The following is a 26,906-nucleotide window of genomic DNA, read 5'->3' as shown; positions in this document are numbered from 1 at the left end:
TTCTTTTTCTCTTCTTTTTTTTTTTTTTCTCTCCTCTCTGTTGTTCGAAATCGATCAAACGCACGAGCTCCGTGCGTTTTCACGACGTTCGTCTCGATGGTGAAATGAAACGGTCGGTGGCTGATTTTTCGAACGGCGACAGAAAGGAAACCGGTTCGACGAACGGACAGAAATTAACGGAATATTAGGCGTGCTGGTACGCGGGCACCATCGTAGAGCTGGAAAGTCATTCACGAAATCCCGGTGTTATCAGTTCACTCGCGATGAAAGTCGAGTAGAATCTTGGCCGGTGTGCAAATCGAGGAAGATTTAATGGGATCGGTTGTCCCGTGAAAGTTTTCCTTCCCTCGTGAGATGTGCCGCATCGTTGCATCAATGTTGGCGACGAGATTTCGCAGGACGTCGAAAAGTCGCTCGACAGGACTCGATCTTAAATAAAATCAACTCGACGATCTCGTCGAATCAGTGCTCTCTCTCTCTCTCTCTCTCTCTCTCTCTCTCTTTGAAATAATCGATGAAAATCTGCCCAAGGATCGAAGAAATTTAATAGAAACTTTAATAGAATCGTAAAGGAGGAATTTATTGAGAGATAATATAATATAACATAATCGTGATTATTGAGGGACTATTGCTTTTGTTTGTTAAGAAGCTCAAGAAACAAGTGGCAAGTTTATTAAATGGTTGTCTCGCTTGTAATCGGTTACTTTTAAAAAGCAGTGCGTCGAAAGATTGATGATGAGAATCCAGTGAACTTGGGAATTTGTAGAGGCGATTAAACGGTTTCAAGTGCTTTCTGATACTAGATAGATTCACTTGTGGTTTATCGTACGTGTGAGACTGTTTGAAATTGATATTGTGAAACCCTCAACGTGGACACGTGGTGCACGATAAATGTTTCGGCACGCAGGAGGAACATCTTGATGCTCATTCGCCCGAGGACCGCCATTGTGACTTTTATCAGAATTAGAAGAATTGGTGTCGTCATGGTACGTTTCCCTCTATGTTTATGTTTTTGGTTCAATGTCACTGTCGCTGTCGCCTCTCTGACAAAGGAGAGGCACAATTTGACAAACACATTGAAGAACGGAGCAAGCGGCAATTGTTTTACAGCAGCGATCAAATTACATGTACGTATATATTGAAAAAAACTTGCGTGCTCTGTTGAAATTTCGTTAGCAGTGTAACGAGAGACGACTATTATATGTATATTGGTAACATTTGAAGTAAATCTGTTACGTGTTAGAAGTTACAAGATGTTTATTACGAATATATATTTAACCAGGTCAGTGGTTCCTCTGAATATTAAAATAATAGATAATTGACTGTTTAAATAGTTTCGTGGTGCGTGCGAAATACATATGTACTTGCATTAAATATCTTGCATACGTATGTATGTATATCTTTAGTATATCCTAAATGTATTTAGTATATCTTAGATATACTATGTATATCTTTAGTATATCCTTAGATATACTATGTATATTTTTAGTATAATCTTAGATATACTATGTATATCTTTAGTATATCCTAGATTATCTATATTGTTAGATTTGCTTTCAAAGTACACAAAGTTTTATTACAATTAATTTAACATTTTCAAATGTTTCACACAATATGAAATTTCCAAATGGGAGATATTGTAAATGTTCAAATAATTTCTGTAATGTCAGTAAATACATACGTATTCAGGATTATTGGAAAATATTATTATATATATATATATAGCTATATTATATATATATGTATATAGCTATATTATATTCTACTGGTACACGTGAAATATAATACTTAAATGTAAAATTGAACGTTCAACGTTATTACAATCTAAGCTTCAATTTGAGCTTTCGATGAATTTAAGATTAGAAGATTTTCCCGGCCTATTCTGCAGTAATAAAAATTTAATTTATTAAAGAGGTGCGTAGCAGGTAACAGTTTGGTACTGTTAGTTACGAGGATGCAATAATTCACTATGATTTAAAGCAGAGCACCATTGAATACAATGAAACTTAATTTCCCCTTATCTAAGTTTTGATTGTATACGAGATTAGTGTCTCTTTTTTGCATTGTGACCATTATCTAAGACTGATAGTGACAATCGTCTTTGTCCGTAATTGGTTTTTAGAAGTCGGTAGTTCATTGATGTTATGTTCCAAAGCGTTGTCCGTAACGCACGCTGATAAAAATTCAAAAACGCTCTTGCCTTTTTTTTTTTTTTTACAAATTCAGTTCTGACTCTTCTTCGTTAATATTTCTCAGTTCAGTTGTTATCGCGGAACGAGCGGCGTGTAAAATATCTCGTGTAATGCCGTCTGAAATGTCAATGTTGTTGCACGCCGGATGTCTGAAAAGTTCAAACGTGAAAATTCGACGAAAACTCCGCGACGAATTTCAATTTTAATTGGAAAAACGTTTCAGGTGAAACGATGTTCGCTTAAAACACGAAAATGAAAATTCAAATTATTCAGCTGTTTGTTTTAAACCTCTTGCGCTAGTAACTGGTCGGCGGACCGTAACGAGTGACCAAACCGTATACAACAATTCGTCTTCTTTTCGAAAAACATCGGTATGTCACTGGACAGAAATTACTTATTTGCTTTGCCTGGGTTATATTTCACTTATTATATATTATAAATTATAAATTATAAATACTTATTATAAATTATAATATTTTATAAATTATAAAATATATTATATCAATACACATATTTCACACATATTTCTTAAAGCTGAGAAATTTATATAATATATTATAGTGAAATATACCGAAATGTATATATTTCGCTATACTTCTTAAAACTGAGAAATTTATATAATATATTATAGTGAAATATATATATTTCAGTATATTTCTTAAAACTGAGAAATTTATAATATATTATAGTGAAATATAGCGAAATACATATATTTCAGTATATTTCTTAAAACTGAGAAATTTACATATTATAGTGAAACACATTTATATTTATATTATATTTCACTACATTTCTTAAGACTGAGAAATTTATATAACATATTATAGTGAAATATATATATTTCAGTATATTTCTTAAAACTGAGAACTTTACATATTATAGTGAAATATAATGAAACACATATATCTCGCTATATTTCTTAAAACTGAGAAATTTATATAATATATCATAGTGAAATATAATGAAATACATTTTTTCTATATATTTCGCTATTTTTCTTAAAACTGAGAAATTTATATAATAGTGAAATATAGTGAATTTATATATATATATTTCGCTATATTTCTTAAAACTGAGAAATTTGCATATTATAGTGAAACACATATATTTCTTAAAACTGAGAAAATATTGGAATTTTGGGCCAATGGGCACGTCATTCCAGCGCAAGGAGGCTAATTATTTGAAACTTTCCACGTTTCGATCAAGTCCAATTCATCGAATCATTTATTTCGAGCATAATTTCGTTCAGCGTTTGTCAAATAAACCATTACTCGATTTATTATTTGATCGTGCAGCGTTTGACCGATTAACGTATTTAGTTGTCGTCGACGTTTCCGCGAAATCTGCCCGGCGTACACGCGAGATCGATTACTCTTTTTTAGAGTAATAACATCCGACGATCGAACGGAGCACGTGGTATCACGAGTTCGTTCTCCTTGCGCACAGATAACGAAGGTTCATAGTTTCCCGGTCAAGTGTTGGCCATTTCTTTGATAAACGCTGTCATCCGAGCAGAAGCACGTGGCACGCCGCTTCTCGCAACGTCGGTCGTGAATTATGCACTTTCTGAATCTTTCACTCGGCGTGAATTAACCGGCACATTGGCTCGCGATTAAATCACGGGAGGCAACGGGATTATTAAAATCGCGGCGCTGGTCGGATGTTTCAGAAGCAACCGGCTTTAAATTACGTGACTGAACTAGGTGTGTGCGGGTATCCGAGAAATTTACGGGTACTCGAGACTCGTGTAGTCAGTTTCGATCGGAAAATGTCGGGCACGTACGAATGTTCGCGTAGTCCGATTCCAGTAGCCTGATTTTTTCTTTTTTTTTTTTTTGGAGAGAGTGTAACTCGATATTTCTGGGCCCACACAGAAATCGGGGTAGACTGAATTCCCGTCTAATTCAAGATTTTTAGATTAGGTTCAGGTTCGATTTTCAAAGTTTTTAGTTTAGGCATAGGCTTAGGCTTTTGATTCTTTTAATTAGGATCAATTTTATCAGAGGGATAGGTACCCAATCTTTCTTTGGCCATGCCGCACCTAACTTCTAAAATCCTGATGCTCCACCTTTGTCACACGTGATTCTTATTTATTCAAAAAAGTGAAGGAAACCTAAAAAAGGCCATTCACTTGGTCTGAACAAGCTTCGAGAAAGGACGATGAAAGAGAAAACATTAGAAAGTTAAATTTTCATTTAAAGAATCATTTTCATTTATCCAATTTCGCCCATATGGGCTCCACGTTGGGAACCACGGCTCTATACTGAATCAAAAATTGATTCTACTGTTGTTAATTGGCTCCGAAAGCACTGTACACAGTTGGTCCTTGACATATCAAGGTCAACGTCATTTCGAATGAGAGAATTTCGAATTTGAACAAACCTTTGACTCTGGAATGCTGAAACTGATTGGTCATTTATACGGCGAAGGAAGAAATCGGATAATTTAGAAAGCTTGATATCTTTATATTCAGAAAAATGAAAAGATAACTAAAGATTGGGATTGAGAAATAAATGATGAAGACTTTTCAGAGTAAGTAAAAAAGTAAGAACAAAAAAAGAAAAAGAAGAAAAAATAATAAAATAGAATGGGACGTAAGGATTAAAAAATAAAACAAGAGGAATTCTCACGGGTAAGAACGAAATTTCTCTTCAGGATAATAATCGACAGTTAGTTAGATAAATATCAAGATAATTTTAGCATCAAGTATATAGTGGTCAGAGTTAAGGTAGTTTAGTCGCGGCGAATGTAGGTTAGATTAGATAAATCAGCATGGAATAATAGCGAATCGTGTCATTAAGTTCAATGACCTATCTCACAAAATCATTCAAGGCCATGAATATGTATTAATAAAGCGATGTTGAAAGCGTATCTTGCTGGCAAGGTCGAAGTTTAAGCGTCTATTATCAGGTGTGATAAGTTGTTCTATAACAGAACTAGTCATTTCTAGTTTAGCAATTTTATGAAAAATTATCACGTACAGTATTATTGTGAAAGTATTATTACAAGTACGAGCGAGCCGAGTGTTCGCGTTGTCGTGTAAATTATATTTTTTAAATCGTATTCAATTCACGTTCGATAGAAAAGCACCTCGCGAGAATTAATCGAGCCGACAAGAATTGTCAGAACTTTGAATTGAAAACCATGCGATTTAGGTCACGTTTCTTTCACAGCAGTGTGAATTTTGAAATTCAACACGTTCTCGATTAATTCCGCGTCGATAATTGTCCGCGTGAATTTTCTGTTTCCTATTTTTTCCAAGTTTCTTCATCATCCCTTTCCCCTCTTCAATTTCTCAAGCCACGAAGTGATCAAGAAGTTAATAAATAAACGAATGGATTTGATCAGTTGAAGTCGGTTCATAACAAATCTTCGCGCAGATTCTATCTCTCTATAGATATCGCGGGGTTATCTATAAGTTTGGTTGAATGAAACGTGTAATTGTTATTGAATATTCTACACGTACGTATATTCCGAGTGATTCTGATTGAATATTTTTATTTCTCTATCCGATTCTGATGGCCTACGATCTGCGCTCGGTCTAAAACGTTCCTTTGCAACGTACTACTCGGTTCTTTTGTGCCGTACTCGTTCAGAGAGCGCGCGTATTAAAATATCTTTTGTAGCCTCTGAAAAGTAAACGCTTCAGACTGAGCATTTTGTCGCGACACGTTAGGCACTTTTAACAACTGCGTCTCGCTTCCTCTTCACCGTCCTATTTCTTTTTTCTTCTCTCTCTTTCCTTTTTTAAATTTGTTTATTACATCAAGTATCAGATATTTCATAGTTGTCTCTCCTGCAGTTTATATATCATTATTAATAGCAATCGATCGATGGTAATCGATAGACTGCAGATTTTTATGCATTCGTGGGAAATTTAAAGGCGTGAAAGTGCCACTAATCGATATATATATAGCTTTCACGATAATGTGTAACCGCGAAATGTATAATATAACAAGAGTCAAAGCGATCAGTTTCGTCGGTTGGATTAAAAAAGAAAGAAAAAAAAAAAAAAATTGGGATTTAATTTTCGACAAATTGAATCATCGTATCGCGTTGCATTGAATTTATAGATTTCATCCTCGCAGTTTTACAAACAGGATAATTGCGGCAGCTTGCGAGATTCTTTTCTAACTTTTCATTCGCGAAATTATTGTGAACGCGTTGTACGAAACGTTTTTCAAATTTTATTATTTCAGATGCACAGAGCTGACAGATCTGTATTTCCCTTAAATATTCCTAAACTACACAATGTGTGGGTAGAGTATAACGTAGAAATTACAAGTTAGAATATTAATACAATATTGTTATTACAATATAGAAAAAGAAACATACACTTGTTAAAAAATTAATATACAGCGTGGATAATAATCTAAGCATAGAAATATCGATCGTTGTAATTGATACTGTTAATACCTTCGTAACTTCTGATGCTCGTGTTTCGTTGATAAAGTTACCAAACATTTCACATAATACACACATCTGTCAGACAAAAGAAAAAAAAAAAAAAAAAAAATTCTACGAATATTCGAATATAAATACTTTCACAAACCATCACGCAATACGAACGATTGAAAATCGTTCAAATGAATAAAATTCCTTCGTCCGGCTGAAACTCGCGAAATCTCATTCCCTCCGTCCGCGTGTTACACAATCCCCTTTAGGCTCAAATGCCAGTCTGCAACACCTACGAGGAAGGACTTCCCAAAGATGTTTAGATCATTACGCAACAACGTTCTTTTCTTTTTTTTCTTTTCCCTCCTTCGAGCGTTGCTTCTTCTTGTAATCGCTAATGCAATTAAGGTAACGGCGAGCTTCCCTCTAGCGCGCAACCTAACCTCTTGCCGCCACGCGCGTCGAAAAATTTTTTGTCCCAGAATCGCAATATTTCCTCAGTCTTAAGTATAGTCTTTAAGTGTAGGGGCAAAACGAATGACTTCAAAATTCATCACTTCTCAATCATTTCTGTCCGGTGATGTACCGACGAGTTTCGAAAAGAAAGGCGACGAATTATTGCGGACGGTTTTGGTCACTCGTTACGGTCCGCAATGTCAGTTGGCCCAGCGCGAGTGGTTAGAAAAAAAGCGAGTTCGACAGCGGCGACGCCGATTTAAAACGAAGAAAGGAGAAAACGAGAGAGCAGGAAATATATTCTAAATGTATTCTCAGTTGTTAATGATCAACCAAAGCGGACGGTCGTTTATAAAATCTTGTTATGATATTAATAACATACGATGGCCACTGAACAACTGAAGTGATTGAGAAAGTCGCAACTTGCTCACTTTCAATCTTTTCTATTTTTTTTTTTTTTTTTTTTTTTTTTTTTTTGTGTTATAGAGAATCCTATCATATAGGGAGATCAAAATAATTTGGGAATAACAGACTGAAAAATAAGTTTCCATTTTAATTTAATAATAAAATAATACTATAATATATAATATATAATAATATATACAATAATAATACAACAATAATAATAATACTAAATAATAAATAATACTCAAAATAAATTAATACTAAATAATAATAATAATTGCAAATAAAATAGAAAAAATTTAAAAAAAAAACGTGTTTGTAAAAATTATTTTTGATTTATGTCGTTCGGTCTTTCAGTGACCGCCCTGTAGGTATTGTTATAGTTTCTTGTTAAATCTCGCAATATATTTATTTGGAGGAGCAAAGCTCCGTAGGGCTGGAATTTACGCGGCAATCTCGCGCTCTCGGCGAAACAAATTTCTAGCTCGCTCGAATTTTTTCGTTACGCTCGACACGCTCTACGTGCCATTTTGCCGCATCCTTATTTTGCAATTGGCTAGCCGGCGTTATTCTATAATTGAGGCTCATTAATTTTCTGCGTTTTCTGTCGTTCTATTCCGCACGATGTAGACGATCGTAATACCGTGCGTAAATAGTTGTGAAGAACTGGCATGTTCGTGATCAAGGCTGACGAATTTGGACGATCGTTTGAACGAGTTTCTATCGATGGTCTTTAGATTGGAAAATAATTTGAAGAGAAAATATTTTGCACGAAGGTAATATTAGATGAAATAAGGTCGAAGAGGGACTTTAATACTGATTTTTAATGATCTTTTTTTTTTTATGAATCTGATTTTTATCATAAATGGCAAAAGTCTGAAATCAGTGTCAAAACTAATTTTAAAATTGATTTTTAGAGACTTTTTTGTCGTGGTTTGCACCGTTCTTCACAACTTTATCGGTTTTTAAAACTCGAAGCTAATTTTTAGAGTTAATTTCCCATAGTGTGTAGTGATCTGAAATTGAGATAGAATTTTAAGATCAAAACTTAAATTTGAACCAGATTTTTAGTGACTGTTTAATAACTGATTTCCAGAGTTGATTTGTTAATAGAGTTAGAGAACTGAAATTGAAATGGAAACTTATTTTTCAGTCTGTTGTTCCCAAATTATCAATACATACAACGGACGCAATACTTCATAGATGCAAATTCAAAAATGATCAAAAGCATTTTACTCTTGATCAATTTTCTGAATCATCCACAAGGAAATTTCCTTATTAATTACTCTCTCAGCAAAGTACGTCTGAACAAGTATATTATTTCTAAGCAAGTATATTATTTCTCGCACGAGATAAATATACAAATGACAGACGAATGAATTAAATGGACGTAATTAAATTAAAAACTAGACGGAAACTTCAATTCGTGTTTTAATTCTGTTTATATCGTTAAACTGCTTACGAGCCATAATATCTAATAACTTGTAACAAATTTCTACCCCAAGTTCCATTTTTTAATCGTATTAAAAAAAAAAAAAAAAAAAAAAAATTGGACATTGCACGAAGATCCGCAGATCTGATTATTATAAATTACACGCATTTACAGGTAAACTTCGTTCACGTGAAATTCAGTGATGACTCGAAATGAAAAATGAGCGTGGAGTTCGAGGTAGCGAGTTTCCCGGTTCACGTGCGAGTCGCTTATTAAGATAGCATGAAGTCCCCGCAAAAAGTAAATCGCCCTCTTCCTTCAGGCTTCAGATCGAGGTCACTGCTAAACCCACAATTATTTTCACGAATTAAGAAGAAGCGTTCGCTGCGGCTTTCCTCTCGCCGCAGCCTTAAGCCTTTGTCTACGACAGGGCCGGAGGGATCGATAGTCTAAATACCTATGGCTCGCTGGTTTAAATAATGATCCTTGGCATGTCCAGAGGAATCAAGTACAACAGGAATGAAGGGAACGATTTTTTTTATTTACGTTATGTATAATGGCACGTTTGTCCTCTGTTTCACAAAAATGTGAAAAGACACAAGCATTTGCATGGAATTGTCGTTAGGAAGATTCATTTTTACGCGAAATGATGAAAAATAATTTATCCTGTATTGTGATTGATTGGAAACTAATGATTATTACGCGTCGTACCAATCGCATAATTAAGTCAATTACATTTATGTAAGTTAGTATTGGATTTTTGTTGAATATATATATATATATAAAACTTGTGGGACCCACTTCGGGAGCTGATTGTACGCCTAAAAATGTCTGATTGTACGCCTATAAATATATGACAGTTTTATATATTGTAGGAAATTGATGACATTTTTATATATTGTACGAAAAAAAGTCACGAAATTGATGACATTTTATATATTGTACGAAATCTATGACATTTTTATATATTGTACGAAAAAAAAGTCATATAAATATATGATATGTCCTATCTGTCTTCGTTTATGAGATATAATGAATTTTTTTCTGTTTTAATTACTTTCACAAAAAGATGCTCGAAATGATCGACCTTGCATTTGATGACAAGCCTGCACGCGTCTTGTCATTCATCTGGTTACTCTCTCTATCATTCCTGGTGTTTCTCGAATTTGTCGGAAGCCTTGCTCTATTCTATTTCGTAGTATTTCAGCATTTTCAATCGACGTTGCGTGTACAATAGATTTTAAATGTCCCCACAAATGAAAATCCAATGGATTCAAATCCGAAGAACGAGCAGGCCATGCAATAGGACCTCCACGACCAATCCATTTATTTGCAAAGTGTTGATTTAAAAATTGCCTAGCCACNTGATGTCTTGAATGCACAATAACGTGTGGGTTTTCTTCATCCCAATTATGATTATTATGAAAATTGAATATACCATCCCTGGAGTTCTGTTTATAAAATTCATTATATCTCATGAACGAAGACAGATGGGACTTATATTTATATGACTTTTTTTCATTATTTTTAGGCGTACAATCAGGTCTCGAAGTTACGAAACACCCTGTGTATATATATATATATATATTCGGTCGAAATTTTCAAATTTAAAAGTTTCGAATTTCTGAATGTCCAAGAAAATTATTCTCTTTCAATGCTCAATCCGTTTAATTTCCATCTGTTCGATAACGCAGCAGCGTTATCTGTTCGTCCAAGGCAAGTGCGTGGCTGTCTGCGTTATCTGCACGCCGGATCAGTAGCCGTTTCTCCGGAACGTCCCTTAATTCTCAAGATCTGATAACACAGTGATGATAAAAGCAAGAGGAAATGAAAGAGAAACAGGGAGAAAGCCGTGCTCCAGTTCTGCGTGTATCAGCTTTCGGTATTCACAGTTGGTCGAACAAGTCGCATACTCTAAAATTTCCCTGGCTGTTCCAAAGTCTGACAATAACACGTGGCCACGCAGCTTTAAACACGCCGCGGAGTGCAGCGTTGCTGATAAGAGTTTTTCCTCGATATCGAGGGCCTATCCGACAAATATCGAAACGATGAAAAACCGAATTGTAGAATACTTGGAGGAACGATCCCGCAAGGAGACGAGAAATAGAAGAAACGAAAGGAAGAAGAAGATGATAGTGATGGTATATACAGATATTGGATGGATTTGACTGAAAAGAGTGGTAAATTGATTTTTAGGGAAACGTCTCGCTTGCTAAATATTCTTATATTATATTTTATAATATAAAATATAATCATATTATATTATATTTTATTATAAATAAATTATATTGTATTTTATTATTTTATAAAATATTTTATATTATATTATAAATAAATTGTATTTTATTATTTTATAAAATATTTTATAAAATATTTTATTATTTTACAATATAAATGTTATATTATATTTTATTATAAATAAATAAATAGCTTACTAAATATCCTGACCTACGTTATATTTTGTTATAAATAAAATGTTAAGATTATTTTGTAAATATATTATTTTGCATATGTACACTATATTTTATATACTTATGCATTATATATTTATTTATGTGCGCGTACATAACAAATGAGAACGAAATAAAGATCGTCAGAAGATAGTTTGATACGTTTCTACGTTTGGATAATTGTTAATTACGTGGAATATTGAAACTCTGGTTTCAACATTTTTAGGCATGTGTTCGTCGAAATGTCCCATTTTAACTTACTACACGATTAGAAATCATGTTTAATTCATACTGACAAATAGAAATAAATTCTCCTTCGTAGAGAGTTGAAACACAATGATCGGCGATAAAGGATTACATAAATCTTCAAATAGCGACATCAACACGCTAAGACAATTATTAATTTAAAACTAGGTGGGACTGTAGCGGCCTCAATGGGTCCACTTAAAGATTAAAGACGACCTACCGAAAAAGAGAGGCCGTAGAATTATAAATTGAGAAACGTTCTCGAACACCGAATGATCAAAAACCGGTCCGCGGAAAAATATTTGGAGAATACGGTCTCTCTCGCGACGAAGAGAGAGAAGGAAAGGATGGCGATGAATTGGCTGCGAGTATTCATGCGAAAGAAAGAACTTGAAATATGGGTTGAAACATTTTAACGTGATTTTGTTTATCTTTGCACGCGCAAAGTCTTCCGTAAATGAATAAAAATCCGCAGTCCAGCGACGCGACAGAAAAAAAAGGAAGATTTCGGATTTTTTTAAACCGAAAGAAGGCGATGATGAGATAGAGAAGAAGAAGAAGAAGAAGAAGAAGAAGAAGAAGAAGAAGAAGAAGAAGAAGAAGAAGAAGAAGAAGAAGAAGAAGAGCTGGCGGAAGGAAAAGGCAGGAGATCGCAAGATACGCACGTGATCGTCGTGGCCACTGTTAAATTGATAGCAACTCATACACAATGAACTTCATTTATAATCGCCGACTCTAACTCGAGCTACTTCGGCTAGTTACGAAGTGCCAGAAGCAAATCTCAACGTCGACGCCGTCTCTCTGTCGAATTCAGAATGACGACGTGAGAATTCTGTTTCTGACGTCGCTTGTACGCTCAACTTTTCATCCTTGCCCCGCGCAACATCTTCGTCGTTTCTTCGTCGATTGCTAATTATCATTAACTAGGTTGATCCGCTGCGATGAATTGGATACGAAAGAAGAAACGCGTACAGCGATTTTTTTCGAATCGCTGAAAGATTCGTCTGATCATTTTGTTTGAACTTTTGTAAACCGATTAGATAAGATTTGAAAAACGATTGTAAAACGATTAAATGGGTTGTTTGTTGCGAGCAGATTGCGTGAAATTATATTTTTGGGAATGTTACTAAAAAAAAAATCGAATTAATTTTGCAAATTAATTTTTAATATCGCAACTTAAAAAAATTGTCTATAGTGTCAAATATTAATTTTTAGTATCGCAACTTAAAAATTGTCTATAGTGTCAAATATTAATTTTTAGTATCGCAATTTAAAAATTGTCTATAGTGTCAAATATTAATTTTTAGAATCGCAACTTAAAAATTGTCTATAATGTCAAATATTAATTTTTAGAATCGCAACTTAAAAATTGTCTATACTGTCAAATATTAATTTTTAGAATCGCAACTTAAAAATTGTCTATAGTGTCAAATATTAATTTTTAGTATCGCAACTTAAAAATTGTCTATAATGTCAAATATTAATTTTTAGAATCGCAATTTAAAAATTGTCTATAGTGTCAAATATTAATTTTTAGTATCGCAACTTAAAAATTGTCTATAATGTCAAATATTAATTTTTAGAATCGCAATTTAAAAATTGTCTATAGTGTCAAATATTAATTTTTAGTATCGCAACTTAAAAATTGTCTATAATGTCAAATATTAATTTTTAGAATCGCAATTTAAAAATTGTCTATAGTGTCAAATATTAATTTTTAGTATCGCAATTTAAAAATTGTCTATAATGTCAAATATTAATTTTTAGTATCGCAACTTAAAAATTGTCTATAATGTCAAATAATAATTTTTAGTATCGCAAATTAAAAATTGTCTATAATGTCAAATATTAATTTTTAGTATCGCAATTTAAAAATTGTCTATAATGTCAAATAATAATTTTTAGTATCGGAACTTAAAAATTGTCTATAGTGTCAAATATTAATTTTTGGAATCGCAACTTAAAAATTGTCTATAATGTCAAATATTAATTTTTAGAATCGCAACTTAAAAATTGTCTATGCATTTGAAGAATTATTCTTTAGATACGCGTAAAAATTATAATTTCCAGCGTAAAAATTAGAATTATCGACGTGTATGAAGGATCCTGCAAAGAATCGTTGAAATTATTTGTAAAAACTGTAACTCAGACAAATCCTCTACTAATTTCTGATGACAGAACATTATTTAATACGTAATATATTTAGATTTCTAATGTAGAATGCAATTGCTAGATTAATCACGCAAATGAACGAATAAATAGATAAATTTGAAGTGACTCGTCAAAATTGGGTCAAAAGCTGGAACAACCGGAAGAAAGAGGATCCAACTACTGAATTAAATTTCAATTGAATATCGACGCTTATTGAAAACCTATTAAATATAATTTTATATTAAAATTATTACATATAATTATCAAAACGTTAAATATAATTATATTTCGAAAAATTACGAAATATATTAAAAGTAATTGAAAAGAAGAAAAATATTTCGTAATATAATTTATCGTAGTTCACGTTTATCTCTCTCAATTGCAACCATGGTTGCGCTGCGGTCATTCTCGTCACGAATTAATCAACGTGACCGATCTCATTTGGGTATTAGCAATCAATGCTCCTCCGCGTATCAAGCTGTTGATGGCAGTGTCTGCGAAGGCGTCCCGAACAATTGATACGGCATAAAAATGGGCGCAACTTGAAAACAAGGTCAGACGAAACGAACGTTCGTATGTACGAACTCTCGGCTCCTATTGTATTTGCGCGCCGAGTGTACTTTAGATATTGCATCCTTATTTTCCATTCGTCCGGTACCGGCCTCGTGAAAACGGGGAAATATACTGATCAATATACTATGAAATACTTGTCCGAATAAATGAATTTGTGATTAATTTAAAGCAGCGCTTGACGAACATAATCGAGCGTGAAATTGGTCTGTTGGACGACGGAATTCTGGGACAAGTATTTTACGTATTGTGTAATATTTATAAATGAAAAGTGACTTTTAATATTGCATGAATTTATCGATCTTTTAATTGTAGAAGCTACAGTCGAAAAAAAGCTTACAAGCAGCAGTCTTGCACAATATTATAGGTTGTAATTGTTAGAAATAATTGTGGAACGAATCTAAGTCTGTTATTGAAAGGAGTATTTATATAATACATTACGAAATGCATTCATTTTAGGGGATATTGGTGTTACTTGAAATTATAAATTTGCAAATATTATTGAATAATTAATTATTTATGAATTTATAATTCGATATTTATAAATTTATAATTTAATATTTTAATATTTATAAATTTATAATTTAATTATTATAATTAATTATTATTGCTAAAAATGACTGAACTGAAGGAAATCGGATCCAAATTTGTTGAAAGGGATATTTACGAATTTATTTTTGAGATTGTTTAGTTAGTAAATTTAAATATTTCGACGAGAAGAATTTTATTTTCGCGTCGAAATAAAGTTTGAAAATAATTAATTTGAAGTGTGGATTTCTGTGGAACATTGAAATTGTAAAAATTGCAAAAGCACACACAGTGAGTATGAATACTGCAGTGAATACTTAAAACGTCCAAAGTAATGTATTGCAACATTTATGCAGAGGGAATAAATTTCTATTTCTTCGCTCAGACTCGTGAAAATTGAAAAATGCATAAATATGCATGGTCTAGTGATCATGAAACACGATCAAATCTAGTCTCGTTGAATTTACAATCTTGATTACAAGAATTCATGATTCGATAAATTATCAAATACGATATAAGCACATAATCTCAAGTCGTAAAGAGGATGTAGAATATTGCTATTAATAATGGAAACGACGTTTAAGAACGATATTGTAAGATATTTTTGGAAGTTTTCATGGCCACGATCGATTAAAAACATAGATAGGAAAATAAGTTTTATTGAATGCTGAAGAATGAACTGGTCTCCTCCTGATTGCCAAGATTTTCAAGATTAATCGACAGATTAAAATAAAACATTTTTCATGTCATGATGATCGTAATCGACGACAGATTAAGACTAATTATATCGGTACACAATTTCGAATATTTTGATTTTATTTGCGGATCGTTTGACTGAAAAATTATCAGAATAAATTTTAACTCTTTTTAGTTAGTAATTAGATTTATTACATTTTTTTTTCTAAATTAATATCAAAACTTCAATTTGAAAACTAAAATAGAAATTATAACAGAGGCTGTCGTGAACCATTAAAATGTGAACCATATCAAATCACGCTTTGATATCAGATCTCCGTTGTAATCATTAAAATCAAATTTTAATATTTCAATATCAGATTGATATTCATCTAAAATGAAAACATTTGTAAGTTCCATATCTTCTCGATTAATTATTGATCCATCAGCTATCAATAAATTCGAATGACATAAACGCAATCCAAATGAAGTATAGATAAACCAATTACAGTTGGTTTGTCAATTTTTATCTCTTCATTCATTTATTCATACATATGAAGAGAATCCACTTGAAGCAACATGATGAAGCTTTCAAAAAATTACATTCTTTATTTCAAATCATAGTAAATATAGTAAATAATAATTCATAGTATAAATATCACAAATAACAATTAATTTAAAATGTCATGGATCAAAATACAAACTCAATTTTTCACGTATGTTTCCAAAGAAAATTTCTTAGTATACTTCGATCTTTTGCATTTTAATATCATAAAAATAATAGTCTCTCTCTCTTTTTCGAAAATTTTATTACACAGGTACAGTTAATACATTTGTGATATATAATTAATATTACTTTATCATAAAAGTATTGATTAATTTGTTTTACATTCTCTCCATAGTCTTTAATCTTTAGACAATCTATCATATATAACAAATTACTTTGTCATAAAAATAGTCGTCTTCCCTTTTTTATGAAAATTTTACTACATAGGTACAGTTAATACATTTGTGATATATAATTAATATTACTTTATCATAAAAGTATCGATTAATTTGTTTTACATTCTCCAATCTTTAGACGATCTATCATATATAACAAATCACTTTGTCATAAAAATAGTAGTCTTCCCTTTTTTATGAAAAATTTTACTACACAGGTACAGTTAATACATTTGTGATATATAATTAATATTACTTTATCATAAAAGTATCGATTAATTTGTTTTACATTCTCCAATCTTTAGACGATCTATCATATATAACAAATTACTTTGTCATAAAAATAGTAGTCTTCCCTTTTTTATGAAAAATTTTACTACACAGGTACAGTCAATACAATCTGTGATGTATAATTAACAAAGAATATCACTTTATCGTAAGAGCATTGATTAATCTGTTTTATATTCTCCACAGTCTTCAATCTTCAGACGATCCACACTTTATCACAAAAATGAAACAGTAGTAGTCTTTCTCTCTTTCGAAATTTTTTAACTTCATCGCAAAAGTGTCAATTAATTTATTTCCCCTCCCCCAAAAATTCGTCACGCGCGATTTGAACATTTGGACATCCGCGTGCAGATTCGTCGAAATTTGAAAATTTCAGTACAGGCCCTAATTGACATTGCGCCTCTAAAAACAGTTGGAGGTGTCCGGTAATAATGCACGTCGATGGCACGCGGCATAAACTAATCCGTGTGTTATGCATTTTCACCGTAGAATACACCGCAAGAGCCGAAGCAGTACCGTTCGCCGTATGGGTGCCTGGGTTGACGATCGTTTCGCGGAGGAGGAGGCGGTCCCGATTAACCAGGGCCCGAGAAGAAGGAAAGCATTCCGCATCCTGGGCCACGTTTGCGATGGTGGCGGCCCAGATGCGACTCACCAGCGTACAACGAGGAACTATAGGAATTCGTGCAGATCGTCGTCAGCGTCGTTGTTGCCGTTACGCCGTCAGTTCACTAGACAGCTTTACGAGTGGCCCGGTTTACCGTTGTTTAAATCAAGGACGAAACTAGACCAGTTTTGAATCCGATCGCGTCTGTTCTCCACGCGATCAGTGCGATCAGCTTTTCATTCATCCGCCAGTGCGATATGACTTTTTTTTTTTTTTTCTAGCGGTGCGCGCGTTTTTTTAAGAGAGTGCCACGAGAACACAGAGAGAAGGGGAACGAATTGATCTTGTTACAGAGGTTGCTCGGTAAAGCAACGGGGAGGGGGAGGTGGATAACGAAATTAGAAGCAAAACGAGAAATTAATTAAATTGAAAGATCGGTAAAAAGAAAAAAGAAAGAAAGAAAGAATAGGTTCGATGTCGTTGCGTTGGCCGCTCGAGGACTGCACGTGAGACAAGAGCGGTCTCCTCCTTGTTCCTGATAGCGTCATCATGGCCGAGTGGGCCAAGTTTAATGGCGAGGAGAAGCTGACTGAATCGAGCGACACGATCGAGACGGAGAGCAACAACAAAGAGGAGGACAGTACCGGCGGGTCGCGCGGCGATTTGAGAAACGTCGAGGTGACACCGTCGCGGAAGAGCGACGAGGAGCTGTTGATCGAGAGACGATGTTCATCGGTGAGCCGAACGTCCCAGGAAACGCCGCGTAGAGCCGAGTCGCGGAAAGTCAGCGACACCGCGTCGTCGGAATTGAATTCGTTGGTGAAGAACGCCTCGCGATTGAGAAAGAATTCCGATCAGATCGGTATACTCTCCGAGGAGATACAGTCGAAGGTGCCGAACGATCAGAGCTACGTGAACGACGCGGCGATCGAGAAGGACGAGGAGACGCGAAATTGCCTGGAGAAGAAGGCGGCGTACGACGGTTACAACGAGCCTGGCTCGAAGATCCGTCAGGAGGCTAGACACGAGTTGAAGGAACTGTCGCACAACTCCGTGAAGAAGCCCGACAGCCTGTACAAGGACAATGTTGCCAGCCCGCCGAAACGCAAGAGCGTGTTCGCCGAGCGTAACTCGATCTTCGGCTCGCCGACGAAGATCCTGTCGAAGAATCACTCGCCGTCCGAGAAGAGCACCGAGAAACTGGTCAACGGGAAATCGCCGCGCGAGGACAAGCAACAGCACCACGTGCAGTTTAACAAGGACTCGAAGAAACAGCAGCAGCAACAGCAACAGCAACAGCAACAGCAACAGCAGCAGCAGCAGCATTCCCGCGAGCAGAGGCCGCAATCGAGCCCTTCGATCCCACCGTCGACCACCAGCAGCTCGGAGGATAATTCCAGCTTGGGGCAATTGTGCGAGGCAACGCCGCCCGACGGCGGTTGGGGATGGGTGGTGGTCGCAGCTTCCTTCATGGTTAACCTCATAGCCGACGGTATCACGTTCTCGTTCGGCGTGATCTACGTGGAATTCCTCAACTATTTCGGCGAGGGGAAATCGAAGACCGCCTGGATTGGCAGCCTGTTCATGGCGATGCCGTTGTTGTCCGGTCCCGTGGCCAGTTTCCTCACGGACAGGTACGGCTGTCGAAGAGTTTCAATAGCGGGCAGTATCCTGTCCACGGCCGGTTTCGTGATAAGCTCGTACGCGAATTCGATGGAGGTTCTGATATTCACGTTCGGCGTTCTCGCTGGCTTCGGTCTGTCCTTGTGTTTCGTGGCGGCGGTGGTGATCGTCGCGTACTACTTCGACAAGAAGAGATCGTTCGCCACCGGTTTGTCCGTGTGCGGGAGCGGCATCGGAACGTTCATATTCGCCCCGGTCACGCAGTATCTGCTGGCCGAGTACGGCTGGCGTGGCACCACGCTGATACTTGCCGGTTTGTTCCTCAATCTCGCGGTCTGCGGCTGCCTGATGAGGGACCTCGAGTGGACCACCATCCGAGCGAAGGCGAAGACCGAGGAGAGACGGAAGAACAGGGAGAAGAAGAGGACCAGGATACAGAGCTCGAGCGTGGACTCGTTCTCCGCGAACAGTTCGCTGAATACGTTGACGATCATGGAGAACATACGGATTCAGGAGGAGGAGGCGGAGGACGGCGAGAAGCTGTTTTCCAGCCTGGTGAGCCTGCCGACGTTCGTGAAGAACGGCGAGAAGGTGCCGCTCGAGGTGCTGGAGCTGCTCAGCACCCGTAAGAACGTGTACAACGTGTTGCTGCAGAATTACCCAAGCCTGCTGATCTCCTCGAGAAGCTTCAGCGATTCCGGCCCGCTTCACGATCAGCTGAGCACACCATCGGCCAGGTTCGTACCGACGCCGAGCTCTCTGTCCGAGTTGAAAAGCGAGGAGAACAAGGACGACAAACCGTTGCCAAATGACGAGCAAACGGTTCAACAGCAAACGGACGCCGCCTGGCGACTGTGGTGGTTGAAGAAAATCAATCTGGACAGCTCGTTGAGGAGGTCCAGCACCCTCGAGCACACCAGGAGACTACCCACTGCCTATTTGAAGGATATCCGAGTGCACAGGCACAGCCTTACGTACAGAGGTGCTATGTTGAATATAAATCGATATCGGCTCAGGGCGTCCAGTTGCCCGGATATTTATAGGAACTCGATGACCACCATCGCCAAGACCAAGCTCGTCTGGTACGCTGGTCTATGGGAATTCTGGGACCTCGTCGTCGATATGCTTGACTTCTCTCATTTCGCTGACTCGCGTTTCTTGCTGTTCGCCATTAGCAATTTCCTTCTGCACACCTGGTACGACGTGCCCTACGTCTATCTGACGGACAACGCGATCGAGATGGGCTTCAGCGAAACCGACGCCTCCATCTTGATATCGGTCATAGGGATAACCAATATGGGCGGCGAGGTAAGAATCGTCTCTCATCTTTTCCTTTTGTTTCACAAATGATCGTGTGCCTTTTGTTTCTCCGAAGGAGGAAGTGTTACTGTATTTTTTTCTTATTATCATTATTATTAATATACTTTCTCACTGTTTCTGACATTTATTTAGACAGTTCGTTCGATTTAACGCGTTTAACTTTTATTATTATTACTTGCTATTACTATATTGTTAACCGTAAATACTAGTATCTTACTCTCGACAACAGATGAAATAAAATTTCATTCAAGTTTTTGTATTTGAAGTCTCTGTTTCGCTTAGGAAGTCAGCTTCAAGACCCAATTTTATCGTATCATTGCAATTGCAACGTCTGCACGTTATTCAGAATTGATCGTTACCTAAATATCGGCCAACGTATACGGCACATAATGTCAATAAGATATTTCCATCGGTTCGTCTTATCTATTCAAAGTCTCTTTCATATGTATGTACATATACGTATGACATTTATCGATTTATCTCAAACAACTTCAAACGAAATAATTACAAACGACACACACACCCATTCTTTCAATTTCCTCTTGCGTTTAACCAACAATTTCACAATTCCAAGCTCGTTCTTCATTGACGATTTAATGACGTGATGATGTTGCAACAACAGCTAGGCTTGTAATGTATTTCCAATGTATTATCATTTAATGTCAGTCGAAGCAACGTGTCGATAATTCCAAACGTCGGTTTTTATTGTTCAGTGGGTTTCTCCTTTGGATCATTACTTTGTTGGAGGCTTTACTTTCGTTCCAATATTAGTTCGCCTCGCAGCTTATTAATAAAGAATGGTTACTTCCACTTAGCGATTCACCTGAAATAGTCAGCTGCCTCCTCTTACGAGTGAAAGTTTCTGAAAATTTCGGATCGCATAATCGCTTTGTACCCTTCGTACGGCTTCGAAATGATATTTAAAATTAAATCCACTGGACGCTTGCGCAACCATTGATAGGCGTCTATCCTTTAAGCTTGTGTATCGCGCGTTGCAAATAACGTTAATCATCTGTTGTTGCCAGACTTCGTGGAAATTCATTATTTATAAAATTTACACAGATAGAAATGAATCCTTACACAGAGATTTGTTCTGCCCATCGTATAAATATTGTTAACTAGTAGTTTCTAGCAAATTTAAATTTCTCATAAATACGTTCTTCGATTTTTTATTTTCTTTTTTTTTCTATCTTTCGTTATGATTTATAAACAGTTAAGCTGTGATTGTAAAAAGTTAAGCTCTGTGAAACAAATTCGCCTGTCACGTAAGTATTGCAACCAGCCCTGTACATTCTCGCGAATTTAAATTTCTCGTAAATACATAAATGAATTGAAACGTATCCCTGGAATTTCTAATTTTTTTAATTTCTATCAAAATTCATACACACTTTGGTCGCGATAATTCGCCACAGAGTAAAAAAAAAAAAGAGTCAATGACCAAGAAAATGAACAAAATTAATATTCTTTGAAGAAATCCGAATTCAATACGAATGAATTTGTTTTTCATTCCAGTGGAATGGACTTTTATTTTTCAATCTTCAATTGCAACAACGTTACTTTCATTTCTTTCTCTGAGCTCTTCATAGCAAGTCGTACAATTGATCCTCAGTTAAACTTGTACAGAGTGAAATTATTTTTTGTACAATTAGAGACATTTAAGGTTGCCCCTGTTTCTTTTTCATCAATCATTAATTCCTTAATATCGTTAAATGCTAAGCTAATGTCGACAAGGTGATACACTATTTTACTATAATTACTACATTATAACTTTCACACGAGAGTCAATTTTTAACCATAAACAAATGCATAAAAGAACCGCGAGTCTGTGTGAAAAAATATTAGTAATATGTAAAATTTCTAGATAAATAATAAAATCGTAAATGTGAGAGACATCCACACACGACCGAACGTTTCTGATAAATCCAGAAAGCTTCTTAAGAGTTCAGTATTACGTCAATCAGTGACACGTCACCCTCCCTAATCTCATTTGACCATACACTCTCTTTAACCCTGAGTCTGCGTCATGCAAGGGTTAGGCTAAACTTGTGCTGATGTGATTAACATCAGGAGTAAGTCTGAAGAAAGTTATCTGCTTTCAATCGATTCAGTATTATACATATTCAGATACGTATGTGGAAAGTGCATGAAAAAAGATACTTGATACATTATATAAATATATATATACATGTATATCAGTTAATTAAACAAATGAAAATTCTCAATATTGTTTTGCATGTATAAAATGAACAATGGTAAGAGTCATCAATGGTACATGCGATCTTGGAAAGTATAAAATTATAGTAACTTGTAAGTATTTATGTTGCTTAATGTTTTTGCTTTTGTTATAGATGATCATCTGAATTATGTGACTCAAAATGACTTCTATATCCTTTTGTTTTTTTTTTTTTAGTGTTAAGTCGATGCATATGAAATGTCGTCTTTTTAAATATAATGCAATTTATACTTAATATAATTATAATTATAATTAAATATAATTCGATACACTAGAAAACTATACACTAATATAATAAATTCTTTGGTTCAAAGAATTATCAACGTGATTATCAAAGTCAAAAATTCGTGTAACGATGCTGTTGCAATATTTTTTATTTCAGCCTCTAATTAATCTACGCATTAAAATTCGACAGAACAGAAGATATCTTTAATCTTTTCCGAATCTGTTGCAAGTGTCTCCATCCATCAATATTCAGGACACACTTTTTCTACTCAAAGAACAATAATTATCACTAATCATTGTTAAAGAATAGTAAACAAACTTATGCAAGGAAATGGTAAGAATGTGACGATAAGATTACTTTTATTATACGTAATATACGTAATGAATATACGTAAATGAGGTATAAAAAAAATTTCTTCCTCTTCAACTTCAAAGAAACGGCGTTTTGTATGCACCGAGTTAATGCAATTGCCTTAAAGAACCTTCTAGAACTTCAAGACAGAAAAGTAATTTTCCCCAAGAGAGAGGCCCGGGAAAAGAGGTCTCTCTTTATTAAGATTTCACTCCTCGAGCTCTGATAAACAGCTTTTAAAATTATTTTTCAGATTCTGCTTGGTTGGGCAGGTGACAGAGCATGGGTGAACGCGTCCATCGTGTATGCAGTATGCATGGCACTCTGCGGCGCGGTGACAGCTTTAATACCCATGGTAGTTGGCAGTTACTATACTTTGTGCGCAATCTCTGGTGCTTTTGGATTGTTCATCGGGGCGAACTATAGTCTTACCAGCATCATCCTCGTCGAATTGATCACGCTGGAAAGATTCACAAACGCGTACGGCCTTCTGCTCTTGGTCCAGGGTGTTGCAAATCTTATGGGTCCTCCATTGGCTGGTAAGAGGGAACTCTTCTATCAGCTATTCACTTTCCCATGAAGTGTCTGATACACTTCTTCCGTAATATTTATGACTCTGTGTAATACAGGAGTAATTGATCTTACTTTATTTAATCAAGCAATGTAGAAAATAAACGTTATCTTCGTGTGCAGTAAAGTTAATAAGAGCATCAAAGATATTAATATTAAAATGATGTGTTTCATTATACATATGTCAATATTTCTGAATAATTATGATATTTATTTATGATAATATTATAATATCTAATATTTGATAATATCATCAATTATCTATGGTAGTATCATAATATCCAACATTTGATAATATCATTAATTATCTATGGCAGTATTATAATATCTAACATTTGATAATATAATCAATTATCTATGACAGTATTATAATATCTAACATTTGATAATATCATCAATTATCTATGACAGTATTATAATATCCAACATTTGATAATATCATCAATTATCTATGACAGTATTATAATATCTAACATTTGATAATATCATCAATTATTGCCTATCATAATGCCACAATCTTGACAAAAGCTTGCAATTTACGTACTGGCTAATCTTTAAACATTAGAACACATTATGATATATATCAGTAAAATTACAACGCAACACATTTTGACAAACATACGTCATTTGGAGATTATCTTTGTTTCTAATTTTCTTGCCAGAGATACGAGCTACGATTACGCTTGAAACAATTGTAGTTTGCAGAGAAAACAGGGAGGGGTGTGTAATAAGATAAATTGGCAGTAACTCTTGCCCGATGCTAACTCGGGAACTCTGTATGAATTATACGATCGTATAATAGCTTTGAAGTTTCCACGGCCTCGGATCGAGACCGTTCTCGCGTAATTACGGCCAAACTTTCAAACGTTGTCTGGCAATCCGAGGGAAATTCGGACGAACGCGCCGCGCGCACCATCTTGCCGAACATACTGATGCTTAACCGTTTCGAAATGTTTCAGGGTGGCTGTACGATATCACAGGGACGTACGATTTGTCGTTTTACTTGGCCGGTTTTTTCATCGCGTTGAGCGGCGTCCTGTTGCTGGCGATGCCTTTAATTAGCCTGTACCGGAAGTGCTTGAACGGCTCGAGGAAGGAGGAAACGGACAAGGATTTCGCAAACGTGAACAGAGTCTGAACGAGAACGGCCGTCGTCTGATCATTTTCAAGAAGAAAACAGAAAAAAAAACGGAAAAAAAGAAAAAAAGGAAAAAAAAAGAAGAAGAAGAAGAAGTACTACTACGATCGTCGATGACACGATAATTACCAATATACATTACATCGATCTATTATCGATTCAACGGAATTTATGGAAACGTAACACTTCCAACCAAAAGGAATTGCAATTAGCATCTGTGCAATTAGTTTTACAGCGGTATCTTTTTCCCGCGTTTACGCTAATTAATACCAGCCGCGTGTTTTACATTTTCAACAATTACGATTTATTATAATATCGTTCGTGGTTCCTTCGTAGATTAAAAACGTGCGTGCGAGCTGATCGAAGCAGTTTTTACGTCGTGATTTATCGAAGAAGAAAATGGGGGAAGGAAACGATGTTCCTTCCTTCATTAGGGGATCTGCACGTCCTTTAAGTTTCGCGCGTGTTTAAAATCGATGAACGACGTACAAAAAAAAAAAAAAAAAAAAAAAAAACGGGGGGAGAGATCGATCATTGATAATATCGTTCAAAGATATATAGTGTTACGAACGATCTGTGAAAAGAATTATGCCGATACGTTTACATACATTATGTAAATTCGATCGAATAGCGAATCAATGAGTTCCATACGATCACGACTTATTCGATCATTTAACATCCTGATGATATTTACACGAGTCTTGTAATTCACTTTGTACTACGCAGAAATCAGTAATCACGCTAGCGATGATGTTGTTATACAAGAGTGAGGGCGAGGATGCTAATTTCACACGAAACGTTCGAAGTAACTATTAATAACGCTAAAGGGCAGAAAGAGGAAAAAAAAAAAAAAAAAAAGTAAAATAAAAAAGAAATGTAACGAGGAACAGAAGTTTACGGATTAGTCATAGAACCATGTTAACAATAAAAAGTAACGTATTAAACTTGAAGTAAGCTTGCTTTAGCAATAAAGTGCACACACACTTCGCGAATCGGTTTCAAACGTTAAGTGTGATTGATAATTAAGAAAAGTTTGAATCTCAGGATAAATAGGTAAAAAAAAAGCGATAATTTGATAAACGTTCAGCCATTCTTATTCCTCTTAGGGTTAAAAACTGAAAATTCGTCTGTAACTTTTTCACCGATACGTTCTCTCAAGGGAAAGTTAATGGAAAAAGCAGAAAAAAAGAAAGAAAGAAAGAAAAAAAAAAGACGTTCCTTTCGGGCGCGAAACCCCCATTCATTCGATTGTGTAGGAAAATCTGGCAAATTATTTCCAAACAACGCCAAAGATATCATTGTAAATATAAAACGTGCAAGATATATCCGCAACGTGAAATATTGAAAAAAAAAAGAAAAAAAAAAGTGTGTTAGTCGAATATCTTTTCGCTGTTCGGTTGCCTTTGAATTGTCGATTACGTGGAAACAACCAGAAGTCGCCTTCACATCCTTTTTTTTTTCCTTTTTTTTTTTCTTAGTAGTAACGTTTATGCCTATCTTTTGTAGTTTTGTCGATCGAACAAAGACAAAAAGTGAGATTAATCAAGTAATGCGAAACTAAATATACTCGATTAGCCGTTTTCAATTTAGTTACCACAGTTTTCCTTTTGGATCATGTACGTTTGTGCGTGCAAAGGTTTTAAAGACATATGTATATATAAACAGCCGTATATATATATATATATATATATGTATGTATATATATATACATATATATATATATATAGCTTTTCTGTGATGATGAACCTGAATTTTATGAACTTTTCGAGCTACAAATAGGTTAATAACCTCCGTTCCCATAGCGTGTGCGTGCGTGCGTGTATGTTGAGTCTAACGATACAATTTTCAATTTATTTGCACTGCTATTACGTTACAGTAACACTCTGTATAACACAGCAGGCGTATAACACGTTCCGTGTCTTGCAAGAGACTCGTAAGAACAAAAAAAATTCTCTCCCGACGTAACGTAACTGTGCGTGTAACCGATTGTCGCGTTGACACGCGAAACGTTATATAATTTTCGAGAGAAATTCGGGGAAGCGTTTGTACGTTTGTACGTTCACGAATAAATCATGCAACGCAACGATGCAGATTGGGGACAAGCGCAG

At 35.5% G+C, this 26,906-nt stretch overlaps 1 protein-coding gene across 2 annotated transcripts in view; it reads left to right on the top strand.

Moving 5' to 3' along the window:
* The window catches only part of LOC122528087, a 35,090-nt gene extending 9,955 nt beyond the window's left edge, over positions 1-25,135 (top strand). The window contains exons 1-4 of one of the 2 annotated variants that reach the window (XM_043652824.1): positions 30-986; positions 17,220-20,268; positions 23,344-23,629; positions 24,620-25,135. In XM_043652824.1, the coding sequence (XP_043508759.1) occupies positions 17,887-20,268; positions 23,344-23,629; positions 24,620-24,798 (2,847 nt within the window). In that variant the 5' untranslated portion in view covers positions 30-986; positions 17,220-17,886 and the 3' untranslated portion in view covers positions 24,799-25,135. Of the gene's footprint in view, positions 1-29; positions 987-17,219; positions 20,269-23,343; positions 23,630-24,619 lie in introns of those variants that run through there. The other variant, XM_043652825.1, reaches the window with a different exon arrangement.
* Positions 25,136-26,906: the final 1,771 nt, after the last annotated feature.

This window comes from Frieseomelitta varia, unplaced genomic scaffold, assembly GCF_011392965.1.
Source record: "Frieseomelitta varia isolate USP_RPSP 00005682 unplaced genomic scaffold, Fvar_1.2 scaffold_245, whole genome shotgun sequence".
NCBI classification, from domain to species: Eukaryota; Metazoa; Arthropoda; class Insecta; order Hymenoptera; family Apidae; genus Frieseomelitta; species Frieseomelitta varia.
The sequence above is the reverse complement of the archived record's forward strand: the minus strand, read 5'-3'. Positions and strand labels throughout refer to the sequence as shown.